At 46.6% G+C, this 14,521-nt stretch overlaps 1 protein-coding gene across 2 annotated transcripts in view; it reads left to right on the top strand.

Moving 5' to 3' along the window:
- Nucleotides 1-14,521, top strand: part of SH3KBP1 (SH3 domain containing kinase binding protein 1) — a 1,359,457-nt gene that overhangs the window by 669,345 nt on the left and 675,591 nt on the right. For both annotated transcript variants that reach the window (XM_086934590.1, XM_086934589.1), the window contains one exon: nt 5,850-5,979. In XM_086934590.1, coding sequence (XP_086790716.1) covers nt 5,850-5,979 — 130 coding nt within the window. The remainder of the gene's footprint in view (nt 1-5,849; nt 5,980-14,521) is intronic.

The following is a 14,521-nucleotide window of genomic DNA, read 5'->3' as shown; positions in this document are numbered from 1 at the left end:
CTATGTTCCGAGTTCCTAACTAAGAAAAACCTTCAGCCCCTGCACTTATTTGACTTTTTATCAAATTGAGCAGTGGCTGAGAAGGATACTGTAAAATGAGCAGGCAGAAATCCTATGAGGGATGTTGAATTACTCCATGGGAAGTGGGGAAGGACATCAGTACGAGGCAAAACCTACACTAACGGCAGAAATTAATAACATCTTTGTGGAGCTGGCAGTTAAATAGCAGCAAAGAAGGACTGGATTGAGGGACAGACAAGTGAGGAAAGGGAGTTGGGTGGTGAGCGACTAAGGACGGTTCATCAGTGTCTCAGTCATGCCTCTCTTTGTTTACAAGACCAACGTTTTGTATTTATATGGCTCTACATCACTAGCCCAGGCACCCCGCGTGAACTCTAACACAAATGTACTATAGATCAGTTGCTAATAGTTTCTCCTGGATCCAATCCCATTTCATTATGAGTTTTTTTTTTTACCTTAGACTATGTTTTTCCACTGGAAAAACTTGGTATTTCTTTGAATCAAATGTAGATCCCCAGAAATTGTTGTAAGATGCAACATTATTTCTCATCTTAGTGGTACTGTTGATGGCCACATTGGGAACCAGTAGAAACCATTTCTAGTCATCAACTTGAACATCCACATGGTTGCCTCCTTGACCAGGATAAACTGGCCTCTATAGTACATATGGCTCTGTGTACTGAAACTCCATATTACCTGAACAACAACATAACCAGGCCCGGACTGGCCATAACGGGCACCGGGCAATCCCCCGGTGCGCCGCACGGGTGAGGGGCCAGTTTTGGGCCCCTCGGGGCCCTTTTTGTTACAGGGCCGTTTTTGCAGCATAGCAGAGCACTTTGCCAGGGCCGGTTGTGGTTCCCAGTCTGGCCCTGAACATACCCATTCAACGGAGAACCCATTCCTTTCAAAGATATGAAATCTAATTCTGTGTTATATGTTCCACTCCTGTTGCTAATGCTTGTTTATCCCCTTTTATGAAGCACTCTGCTATTAATTGCGGATCTGGTGTTCGTTATATAAAAATGCATAAAAAAATAATTAAAGAGCTCCTGGAAAGAGCCTCGAGCCTCTGACAATATTACTGCTCTCTTTTTAAAGAACCCTAGTTTCTCCTTCCTTATTGCCCTGTGGTGCCACTCCTCCTCTTATCATCCACCTCCCTGCTACCCAGTGGTTAATTTGTAAAAAAAAAAAAAAGTGCCAGGGCTCTCGTCAGGAGGCAGCTTGCACCAGCCCATTTCTTCTATTAGCGCAGCCTAAACCAGAACCATCCACTAACCATGAAAGTGGGTAGAGGGTGTGGCACATCGACCAGAGCTGCCAGCCTTGAAGCTGGGGAACGAGGTTTGAGTCTCCGCTTCGGCTCAACATCCTGTGATTCTGGGTAAATCACTTAATCTCTCCTTAAATGAATGCGACACAATGGGTCCCAGTGTTAGTGACCTGAGTGGGGTTGAGATAATTATTGCATCAGGTTAAATCCAATACTCGAGGGATCGGAATTTACCAGGTGCAATAATTACCTCTAATTCCAGGTCTCTGCACTGAAAATGGGGAATGACACAGAATTAGTACTTTTCACACCAAATTCTGCATGTGTCGGAGTTTAAAGAGCATTTTTCCCATGTTAAATTCTAGCAGGTTTGACCTGTCGGAATTTAACATGGTAGGCTAATTTCATACCAAGTACTGGGTACAATAAAGTCCAGATCACTTGTAATGCCCATTCCTGGGACCAAACACAGATTTGCACATAGATTAGAACCATCCGGGATACTCATAATGAGGGCCTCAGTGTTCTCTCTGTAAATTAACTCATGGCATCTCTGTCTTCCTGTGTACACTGCCATCAGGCAGTAGCCGTCTTTCTCCTAATTTGACTTTTTTATTTTTTGTTGCCGAGTAACTACTCCCAGATCCGGGAAACTGACTGCAAGATTTTTTTAATCTATAAGGTGCAAAATAGATCGTGGCAATTAACCCTTTATTACTGTATTGAAACATGGCTGTCCAAGCATTGTTCCAGGCCAGATCTTTGACACATCTTCACAAATATCTACTTACTATGTAAATCTATTCAATTAAAATTGAATTTATGCAAACGTTTATGTGAAAATACAGAAAATCTGGCATGGATCCAGATCCAGTAGAGCTACATTGGACACACCTGGGTTCAGAAGACATAAGACACTTTTGAGCCCACTGTGTCTGGCTCACAATCGTTTTTTAAGTCAGACTAAGGGTTCAATTATGATGCCATTTGGAAGGCCTTAGAATCGGATTCGGGTTTCCTGAATCGGATTCAGAAGGCTTGTTCCTTTCCGAAAAAGCGAATATGATGTTTGGACTTTCCGAATCGGTTCCAAAACCGAACTGAACGGCATTCGGAAAGTCCAAGTCTTTCGGAGCCGAAAAGTGTGTTTCTACGGGTCGCGTTTCTGAATGACTTGGAAGCTTTCCGACCGAGCGATTAAGATGGGAGACATGGACTGCCCTTCCAAATCGGTTGTTCCGACTAGTTTTGGCTCTCGGAAGATGCCTTTGGAGGCCAAATGCGGGGCCTTCCGAATCGGGCTTGTTGGGGTACCCCAGGAACCCCCCTTTCCTACCATATACAGTGTGGCAGGCACCAAGGGGTGCCCTCCAAAGGGTGCACGATTTTCCCCAGCCACCCCATTCTTCAATGGGAGCCTGTGTATTCGTTCGGAACACAGGCTCCCATTAAATTCAATAGGATTCTGACCGGATTGCATCCGTAAGCATGTGGAGGCATCATAATCGGTCGCTCAGACTCCCCAGAGACCGATTCGGTCAGAATTTATTTTTATTTATTTATTTTCAAAGTTTTATATAGCGCGAACAAGATCTTCGCAGATATCAGAGCGCTTTACATAGAGGGTACATGAAGGAACATAGTCAAAACAAATAGATCAATAGATCACACAGTACAGATATGTGGCTGCAAAGCCAATCATGTGCGTAATAAGACAACTCATACAAATAAGTAGAGGGGTCAACCATGTGATACAGATCGGTGCAGGGTGTTAACAGAGTTCGAGATAATAGTTCATGTGCGTAATAAGACAACTCATACAAATAAGTAAAGGGGTCAAACATGTGATACAGATCGGTGCAGGGTGTTAACAGAGTTCGAGATAATAGTTCAAGTGTATTTAGCCATGAGCATAGCTTTTACTTCTCTTTTAAAGAGTGTAAAGGAAGATATACGCCTGGTTTCGGGAGGGAGTGAGTTCCAAATCCTAGGCGCCATTCCTGAGAAGGAGCGCTTGTATGTTTTTTCCTTCCGGAATCTTCGAGGTTTCAGCAGAAGATTGTTTGAACCTCTCGTGTTTCTAATTACCCCAGAGATTGTCAATTTCTGAGCGAGGTAGCCGGGTGAGTTTAGGTGTACCGCCTTGTGTGTCATGCAGGCAATTTTCAGATGTATTCTGGCTTCAAAAGGCAGCCAATTCAGGGATTTCAAGTCAGGGGTAATGTGGGAGTGCTTTTTTGACCCAGTGATGAGTCTCGCTGCAGCATTTAGGGAAGCTCTTAGTGGTGCGGTTGTAGTTAGGGGGAGTCCGCAGAGGGCGGTGCTGCCGTATTCAATTCGTGGGATGACTAGTGCTTGTACTGCGGTTTGGAAGTCTTTGGCTGGGAGGTAGGGTTTAAGTTTCCTCAGAATATTGATCTGGAAGTTCGCTCCCTTTGTTGCCTTGCTGATATGTTGCTGCATGTTGAGATTGGTGTCAAGTGTTATGCCTAAGGATTTTGCTGAGTCCACGATGGTGGGTTGGACATTGAGTGCGGTTAGGTGTTTAAGCCAGATTTGAGTGGTGGATATCTTCGCTGGAGGTGAGATCAGAAGGAACTCTGTTTTCAGGGCATTGAGTTTGAGGTGATTATCTGCAAGCCAGGATTGGGTGCATCTGATTGTTGAGTTCAGGAGCAGGATGTCATTGGGGGATTGTAATTTGAGGTAAAGTTGGGTGTCATCGGCGTACATGTGAAAGTGTACATTGGATGCTTGTAGCAGGGTGGTGAGAGGTTCCATGACTAGGTTGAACAAGGTTGGGGATAGAGAGGATCCTTGGGGGACGCCTAGCGTTACAATGCTTTCCGACCGAGAGCATAAGTGACCCGTCACCCGGAATCATTTTCAAAGAAAAATACTTATTTATAAAAAAGTTTCTAATTTTTAACTCCATGCTTGTGGATTTTACAAAGTGGGAGTTCTCCACCCAGATAGGGATAGGAAGAAAGGTATATGCCTGATGTGTATGTGAACAGCATACTATTACAGATTCTGAAAACTTTAAAGGCGTGTAAATATACCTCATAGAGTTATGTATTGCAGACAAGCACATAGAAATCTCTGCAATGACTGGGTGTAGGCATATGCGACTACACATGTAATTTTTTTTGTGATGAGGTGCCTCTGATTCTAGTTATGCGCATCATGGCTTGAACTGTGTAAAGGTTAGTTACTGCACTGGCAAGTTAAACCAACCATGAATGTAGTGCATGCCTCATATACATAGTTCCTCTTCTAGACTGCCAGCCAAGCGCTCCCTTCCACTAGCTTCAGCAAATTGCATTCTCTATGCACGTTTCCTTATCTGAAATCCTAACAAAAAATATCCTCATTTGGATGTCTCTGCTGGAAGCTTTTACAAGTAATATCTGAGGTAAGGGGTTACTTGTAAGCAAGGTTCGTAATTTTCTGTTCTTCCCGATTTGTACATATAAATACTAACAGAAAAAGGTGTTTCATGTCTGTATATTTTAAATTGTAAAAATATAGAAAACAGGTCATCAATTTGAATGCCTCTCTTTACTGTCAAGCATGTTTGTCAGTAATTCTGTGTGCATATTCACTGAATGTGACGTTAAACCAGCATTGGCAAAGCCAGTAGTCTGGTGTTGGCTCCCATCTTTTTTTGGGGGATTTGCCAGTGCTTGTTTTGTTTCATCATTGCTTTTGCAAAACGTCATTGTTGGGGAAGCTGCTAGGCCCTCACCAATATCAATTACAATTCATATAAGCAGCTACTAGGTCTTCACCAATATAACTAAAATTCATAAAAGCAAAAATGAAATATTTATTTGGTTTCAAAAAACACTTATTTCCATAGTAACCTCTCATATTATGGGAACTTTTTTGTATATGGATATGTCACTTGTGAAAGAGCAGAATGCCATCACACACAGTGAAGGTAGCCAATGTTTGATGTGAGCTGACCAACTGTCCCATGCTGTGTGCTGTAGAGGGTGAAAGTAAAAGTGTGAAATACGCAACAACAGTTTAATGGAGGAAGTTGCAGGGGTGGCTCCTCCGCTATTGCGGCGGAGCGTCCCCCCACTGCTTTTAAGCAGCGCAAAGTAAACGAAACATGCAATGATAATAACTTTGAGTTATCATTTTATGTTTCCTTTGGGGCTGCTCGGCTCTTGGAGCAGGGCAGGGGAGGAGTGGTTTACCCACTCCTAAGTGCACATGACTGTTTGGCCGGCCCTCTCGGAACGCCCAAAACAGTCATGCGCACTTTCCCTGTTTTCAATGCAGGTTGCATACCATAAAATCAGAAGTGCTCTTGTTAGTACTTCTGTTGGGGACTGGCCAACAATGACAACTAGTTGCCTCTTTTGTTCTCAGTGACACTGCCAATGGAAACATTTGGCCCGCATTCATGATGGACCTGTGCCAAAGGAACTGATGATGTGGCAGCATGTGCTAGGCTCAGATACCAATATTGTGTGTCTCCTTTTTGAGAAACCGTGTGCACTCTTAACATTGTAATGTGTATTGTTTTGTCTTGGTACAGGTGGAGGAGGGTTGGTGGGAAGGAATACTCAATGGCAGGTCGGGCATGTTCCCGTCCAACTTCATCAGAGAGATTGGTGGCGATGTGGACTGTGTTGGAATGTCACTGGATGAGCAGCAAATAAGGCCAGGTAGGCAAGCAGCTATGGGGTCAACATTCATTCTTATTATTATTACTAATCAAGTGCCTCAAAGCTTTGGGTTACCTTTGTGTGTGACCTTGTTTTACAAGTGAAGGTTGGCTGCCCATTTGATAATTGTTGGGTATTTGTTTTCTGGCAATGCTGCCAAATGTATGGAACAAAATAAATAAAAATCCATGTTTGTTTAAACTTTGTATTCCTATGGTACCAAGTGTGAAATGTTTGCTGAGTTGATCAGTTGTATGGAGATGTTATGCAATAAACGTGTCCCTTCTTTGAGAGATGTTGAGTCATATTAGTTAGTGTCACCATTGAATACCTTTAGCGTACAATTGAACTGCCTATGAACACCTGCACGTCTCACTGCTCACTGGGGAAGTCTTCAGTGGATTTGACCATTATATTGTGTTAGTGTTCCATGACTGAGGACATATTAGCAGCAGAAAGAATCCTTTTCTTGCCTAGTAATAATAGTTCTCCCCAGAAGTAGTCCTCGGCGTACATCTACATCTAACAAAGCGCTGTTATTACCTTTTGAGAGTAATCCGAGATGGAGGTCCTTGATGGTTTAGAATAAACTTACAAATCACAAGATGGATTCTCTGTGTGCATTTAGTGAGTAATAAACATAATTAATGGTCATGGAAGCACGGCCGGACTGGGAACAGCAGCCAGCCCTGGCAATCTCCACTACCAGCTGGGGGGGATGTCTGCTAGTGAGAAGCACCCCTTTCGCTTTTGGTACAGGGGGGCGATATTGCTGCACTGCTGCAAACCCGGCCCCTTGTAGCAAAACCAGTCCCTATCCTTCCGGTCCACCGGTAAAACACCTGGTGCCGCTATGGCCAGTCTGGCCCTGCATGTTTGTGCAGTCGTGGCTGATGTCGGGGCAAAGTGGCGGAGCAGGGAGATGTCGGGGACAAAAAAAAAAAAAAACCATACCTGAATGCCCACTGCGTTGCCTCATAACCCAACCCCTCTTCTGGCTCCCCTGCAGGCACAAGGTCCGATTCTGCCCTGTTGGCAATCATGCATGAGAGCAGCATCAGTATTGGCCTGACCGCCCTGGATTTGCACTCCCAGAAAGACTGGGAGCCTGTGTCTGCTGTCTCCAACCTGGCAACACAACTCAGGTTGGAGACTGCTTCAGTGCGCATGTCGGTTTAGCCGTTCTGAGACGGCCTGCCAAACTCACATGCGCACAGACTGCAGCGCGCCTATCACTTCCCCTCGTGCTTGCCATCTCTAAGGCCCCGCCCCCCTAGGCTCAACAATGTGGATAAAATAAAACAATAACAAACTTGTTTTTTATTATTATTTTATTTTTCAAGTTTTGCAGCTGCTGCTGCTGGCACGGGGGCGGCGCTGCTCCGCCATAGCCAAGGAGCCGCCGCTGTGGAAGAGTGCAAGCAAAAGTTTGAACACAGGTGCATTTAATTCATTTGAAGCTATCACCAAAAAAGAAAGATAACAAGATGGAAAGCTGTAATGGAATTTGCTGAAAGTGTAAGGCACTTTGGGCCAGATGTAGGAGCCCTAATACCGGTCGGAAACGGTCGATTTCGGCCGTTTCCGACTGGTATTAGGGTTTTCAGATGTAGGGGCATGTTATTTTAAGAATCGGTAATTTTACCGATTCCGTAAATATACCGATTCTGTAAAATACCGAATCGGTATATTTACCGAATCGGTAAATCCATATGTAGGTGACACTCCTAAGAGTGCCACAGGCCCTTAAGAGTCGGTATTTTACCACACAATCCTATTGTGTGGTAAAATACCGAATTCAGGTGTGCATGCACATCTGTGCATGCACACCTGTGCAATGTGACACACAGACATGCCCTTAGGGCATGTCTGTGTGCCACATGGCACACATGCCTGTATTTGGGGTGCTAGAGGGTGTCAAAGTGACACCCCCTGCACCCTTGCTGGAATCGGTATTTACCGAATCGGTAATGCCCATTGATTCCTATGGACTTCAATGCCCATAGGAATCAATGGGCATTACCGAATCGGTATTTACAGAATCGGTAAATACCGAATCTTAACGATTCGGTATTTACCGATTCTGTAATACCTACATCCCCCCCTCTATTTTACCACTTCTTAAATACCGAATCGGTAAAATTCGGTATTTAAGAAGTGGTAAAATAAAATTACCTACATCTAGGCCTTTATATTTAACAAATTAATGTCAGTGTGCTATGCTATTAAACTTACGACGAAAACGTCAGCAATCCAGGTCACTTTCCTTCTTTTTCTGTGTTCCTCTTCTCTAACATGTGCTGTGTTCAGCACAGACACCTATATAACAATAATTCATTTCTAGAACAGGTGGGTATAGTCTGTTGATTCTTCTACTTTTGGGGCCCGATGTAGGTAAACGCGATTTTCCGATTTCAAAATACCGAGGCGGGCCGAATCGGTATTCTGAAATCGGAAAACGAGATGTAGGGGAAAAAAACCGAATGAATACCGATTCGGTCGGCATCGGTAATGAGATTCGGTACGTTCCGATTCTGCTCGGTCCGAATCGGAAAGTACCGAATCGGCCAACAACGATTCGGAAATCACCGAATCGGCTACCACCGAATCGGATATTCCCGATTCGGCGAATACCGATTCGGTAAAAGCCGATTCGGTAAAATCCGATTCGGCAATCATAGACCCATGGCGAAAAAGCCCATAGGAATGCATTGAAAGAACCGATTCGGCTTTTACCGAATCGGATAATACCGAATCGGATTTTACCGATTCGGATATTACCGAATCGGTAAAAGCCGAATCGGCAATAGGCGATTCAGCCAATGAGGTGGCTCCCCCTCCCCCACCCAAACAGGGAGTGGCAACCCTGGCAGGTGCAGCTAATTAAGAAGTTTCTGGAAATATCTGGAAAGCCTGCCTGAGCCCAACACACACAGTTAGCAGCAGTGGGAGAAGGAGGTTGCAAACTGAACAGGAGAAAATGGCAGATCAGGCAGGAAGCCAGAAGTCCTCCCAAAAGAGGAAGCCCAAGTTCACCACCACCGAACTTCAGGTGCTGGTTGAGGAGGTGGTGAGGGTGCACCGCCAGCTGTTTGGCAAGCTGTCCCTCAACGTGCCAGACAGCACCAAGAGGAGAATGTGGGCCGACATCGCCCAGAAGGTCAATGCTGCTGGTGTCACCCCCAGGTCCATTGAGGAACTGAAGAAAAGGTTTTACGACCTCCGCAGCCTCACGAAGAGGAAGCTGGCTGACATTCAAAAGCAGGCTGGACACACCGGAGGAGGCAACAACCCGGCGCCACCCCTCACCGAGCTGGAGGAAATTGTCTCCAGCACCATCGAGAGGGAGAGCATCGTAGGAATCGGGACCCTGGACAGCTCTGCGAGAGCCACAGCTACAGGTAAGAAGCATGCGCATCATGACACACCCTACCAGACACCTCCCCATTAGACACAATGCATAGGCAAACACCAGCACTGTACTGTCACCAACATACAAGAGACAAGCATCATGGTACATGTAGTCAGCAGAAGTTAGCCAAATATGTCAGTGCAGAATCACAAGACAGGAAACAGTGTGACACGGTGTAAGGAGATGCAAGGACATGTGGAATGCCATAATTGTACTGACTGTAATACATCGGCACTCAGTTTACAAATGCTTCTTTGTACCTAGGGGCACCATCAGGCGGCACAACTGTGACAGCAGAGGGAGCAGCAACGTCCAACACTGCAGTCGCAGGGCCGAGCACCAGCCAGGCTGGCCAGGAGGAGGAGGAGGATGAGGAAGGAGACACCCCAGGGCTAGGAATGGAGGGAGTCCTGGTCATTGACTTCCAAGCAGTGCACTCCCCAGTACTGCCCAGCACACCCCCCTTGCAATTCTCACCAGACAACTCCCCTACAAGGCAGACCATTCCGCCTACACCAGCTCCTGCCACAATCGTGGCCTTGCCACCTGTCCAACCAGTCCTGGGAGCAGGGGCTCAGGGACCGGCCAGCACCACACCCCCACCAGTGGCACCCCAGCCCACTCAGCAGGCCGGAAGCAGCAGTGCCCGACGCCGTGCCACCACCACCACCACTGCTGCACCAGCACGGGAGGGCAGTGTGTTCCTGGGCCTGGAGGGACAGATGGTTAAAATCCAGCGCCAACAGGCCAGATCCACCATGGCCTGCCAACGCCAGCTCCTGCAGCACAACATGCAGATGGGGGAGTTGGTGAAGGGTTTCCAGGCTGTTGTGGACAGCAACAAGGAGGTGGCAGCAGGGTTAGGCAGGCTGACCACTGCCATCACCCACTCATCTGCCAGACAGGAGGAGCATGAGGTTGCGCGCAGGAGGGATGCCCGGGTGCTCAACCGGGCCATGGCCCGCCTTGCAGCGGCGACCGCACAACTGTGCCATCGCAGCTCCAATCAAGAATCTGTGCTCAGTCAGCATACAGCTGAGCTGACTAGGGGGATGGCCAGGATCACCACGGCCATGGAGGCCATGATAATATCAAACACCGCCTCCAATCCTGCCCTGGACCTGGGTGATGCTGGAGACAGCAGCAGCCGCAGCAGCCCGGCCAGCGCTGCATCAGAGCCACGGAGGAGCACCAGGCGATCCGCTGATGCTGCTGGGCATTCGGAGGGGGCCGAGGGACACCCCAGTGGGTCTGGCAAGCGGGCCAAAAAATAGCCTGGCAAGGGGGGATGAGCAAACCAGAACCCTGGACTTTATTTGAGTTTACAATCTCCATTTTTTGATGCACATCAGTGCTGTAACTGTGGTGCATCACTATTAAAACATTTTTTTTCCAAGCAACATTTAGCTGTCTTTGCATCTGTACTCAGTCAGAAATAGTTCTCAGTGATCTCCTCACGTCTGTATCTGCCATCACTTGGCGTACACACCCCAGCTGGCTGTGTCAGTGGCACAGCTTCGTCGTCGTCATAGTCCTCGTAGTCAGACAACTCCACCTCAGTGCCCTTCTTGACCGCAAGGTTGTGTAACATTGCACATACAGCTATGATCTTGCAGCAGGTGATGGGGGTATACTGCCTTGCACCTCCACTCTTGTGCAGGCATCTGAATCTACTTTTCCAGATGCCAAAGGTCCGTTCAACAACATTCCTGGTGCGTATGTGGGCCCGGTTATACCTCCTTTGGCTGGGTGTGGAGGGGTTGAGGTAGGGGGTGAGTATGAATGAGCGGAGGGCATATGCACTGTCGCCTGGAAGAGAAAGGGGTCACATTAGACACATGCATACATGTATTACACCTACCTACTATGTGTTATGGGGGTCTGATGATGTGGCTCACCTAGGAGGTATCCTTCTCCAAAATCGCCAGCCATCAGCCGTGCATATATGCCGCTCTGTTGGAATATATAGGAGTCATGGGTACTTCCTGGAAATTTTGCTACCAGGTCTGTGATGGTGCACTTGGCATTGCAGATCACCTGCACGTTGATGGTGTGTGTAGATTTCCGATTGCGGTATATGTATTCGGTGTCCGCTGGTGGGCAAATCGGAATATGCGTGCCATCTATGCAACCGATGATTTGGGGAAATTGTGCCATCTGGTAGAAGTCAGCTTTGGTTTGTAGCAGTTCTGCGTGGGTTGCAGGGAATGAGATGTATTGGTCCATCCTGTCTATCATGGCGTCAAGGAATATGTGGAAGAACCTTGACAGGCTGCTCTGGCTCACCCCTCCTGCTGCTGCTACTCCACTTTGATAGCTGCCAGACGCTACCAGGTGTAGGCTGCATAGCACCTGGACGTGCGCAGGGATGGCGTGTGCCCTTGGGGTGTGGTGGTCCAAGTATGGCTTAAGGTCCCTGATGAGCTCAAGTATGGTGTCAGAGTCCAGCCTGTATCTCTGTAGAATCTCAGCCTCAGTGAGCATGAACAGGGTTATCCTCTGTCTGTAGACCTGTTCATTTCTTAGCCATTCCCTCTGTCCTTCCTGCTGTAGCCGTAGCCGCCTCGCAATGACATAGAAAGCTGCCATCCTGCAAGTTGCAATGCATTTTGGGACTGTTTATATGGGTTGGAGTTGGTTACCACCTGATTGCAATCCATGGTAAATACCGAGTGAATTCTACCGATTTTGAGCCGATTTCGGTGTTTCTGTGCCTCCCTACATCTCCCCAACTGTCGGAATCGGGGAATTTCCCGATCGGAGATTCATACGAATCGGCATGTTTTCCGATTCGGCTCATGTCCGATTCGGTATTTTTTCCGATTCGGTACATGGACCGAATCGGTGATTTTCCGAATCGGTGTCACTAACGAATCGGTTCTTGGACCGAATCGGTGATTTTCCGATTCGGTGTCACTAACGATTCGGTACTTGGACCGATTCGGTGATTTTCCGATTCGGTGTCACTAACGAATCGGTTCTTGGACCGAATCGGTGATTTTCCGATTCGGTGTCACTAACGAATCGGTACATGGACCGATTCGGTCTTTGTAACCGATTCGGTGTTTTTCCGATTCGTTACATATCCGATTTTCGGTATGTACGTATCGGATTCTTTCCCATTCGGTACTCATTCCGAATCGGTTTTCTATCCGATTCGTTCTGTTTTTGGTTCCCTACATCTGGATGGCTGTTTACCGATCGGTAAGGGCCAAAAATCGGTATTTTCGGCCGATACCGATCGGTAAAGCCCTACCTACATCGGGCCCTTGGTGTTGTGTTACTTTTTGTGATACCATTAGATCACACGAGCCTTGTACTACCAGCACCATGCAACTTTTAATTGTTTGAACTTTTTGACATTTAAAAAAAAAAAATCACAGGGCGATACCACGCATGTCTACATCTTATGAAGCATACTTCCATTCTGATCTGAGGCTCCCTACTCTGTGCTCCAACGTCCTGTACTTCCAGGATTGGTAGGCAGAGGCTCTAGCGTGGCAATTTACCATCTGTATAAATACCTTTGTTTCGAGGATCAATTAGGGTGGATGCAATTTTGGGCTATTCTGTGAGCATTGTAGGTGCAAAATTGCCCAATCCCCAGTGCAAATGTGCTCAGGCAATGGGGAAAAGCATGTCGTCTGGCCACTGGTCAAATAGAAGGTGCTGGGCCTCTGTTTGAAATGTGTTTAGCTAGGAAAAATGGGTTAGGTTTGGGGAATCTGTCTTTGTAACCCCTAAAAGGTTTTCCTGTGGAAGTAAGTTCCTGGAAATAGGGCTGAAGAGCCCCTTGCACTTGATATAATGATAGATCGCTTCTGAGAGTGTGTGACCTGCAGTATCCTACCAGGCCTTTTCCTTCAGTCTCTGGAATTATTTATTAGCCATTGATGGGTGGATATCACAGTTGCTCTTATAAATTACATTTTCAGGATAACAGTGCGTTGCTAAAATGTAATATGTATGATTTAAAAACCACTTTAATCTCTAAGAGTACATTTTATAGACTGGTGGGTTAAGGCAGTAGGTGGCTCTTACACATGTTTCCAGTCCTGTTCGAGGTGGAGTAAAGAGTTGGTAGGGGATGGTTGAAGGCTATGGGGCTTGATGAAGGGCCCTCGTACCCATCACCAGGGCGAGGAAGCCGGCCTTAGTCACTGGTCGACCATACAAGGGAAATCACCAGAATCCCTGGAGGTTTGGAGAGGGGATCCCCATAGGCTCCACTTGGTGTTGTCCCACTGCCATATTCAACATCAGATGTGAGATATGATGAGCCCTCCGTGCCTACAAGCCTCTCCCATTCTAATCTTTAATCGACACAACACATAGCACACATCAAGCTGTCACTCTAATTTCTTCATAACACTAGTCTTCAATAATTGGCACAGGCGAACATTAAGACTCCTGGCAACCAACCAATTCAATCATCCCCGTCATCCTTAAAAAACCGGACTACATGTCCCATAATCCCCATGACGAATCATCATTTCCGGTTCATTCATTGTTTTTTCAAACAAAATCCCTGTGACACAGTGGAACAAGCTTGCATGCCCTAGCGCCAGCAGCTTTCACGAAATCCAGTGATTGAGTCCAAGACACGAGCACGCCTAATGTCAGCAGTTTCCTATCCAAGGGCGGAACCGCCAATGCCATGCTGACAGAATTGAAGAGAAAGGTACGGATGCGGAGAAGCCCAAGCTCACAACACAGAAATATTCGTTTTATGACCAAGGCTTCTTTCAAGACAAGTTCTAACCCCAGCAGAGCGTGTCTCTTACTAAGCACAGAAACAAGAGGACGCTCGGACAGCATTCATTCACTGCACATTATCAGTTCAATGAGGACTATAAGAAACACGCGTGGTTCAAACGGAGGTACACAGTCCAGCCCTGATGGAAACTCCGCCTAATGAGTCCTGAGTATAGAAACGCGTCGGCTTCCATCTCTGTAGCATTAGATGCTACATTTCTCACAGAAAAAATCTATTGATAATGTGAAGCATTGATTTCTCGGCATTTAAACCATAGTCTGTGAGCACAGTCCCAATATACAGTGATTAGTTAGCCAGACAGGACTGTTTTATGTTCAAAATGAGTCTGTTGTACCGTCGTCACAATGGGATGT

Source organism: Lissotriton vulgaris, chromosome 8 (assembly GCF_964263255.1).
Source record: "Lissotriton vulgaris chromosome 8, aLisVul1.2, whole genome shotgun sequence".
NCBI lineage: Eukaryota > Metazoa > Chordata > Amphibia > Caudata > Salamandridae > Lissotriton > Lissotriton vulgaris.
The sequence above is the reverse complement of the archived record's forward strand: the minus strand, read 5'-3'. Positions and strand labels throughout refer to the sequence as shown.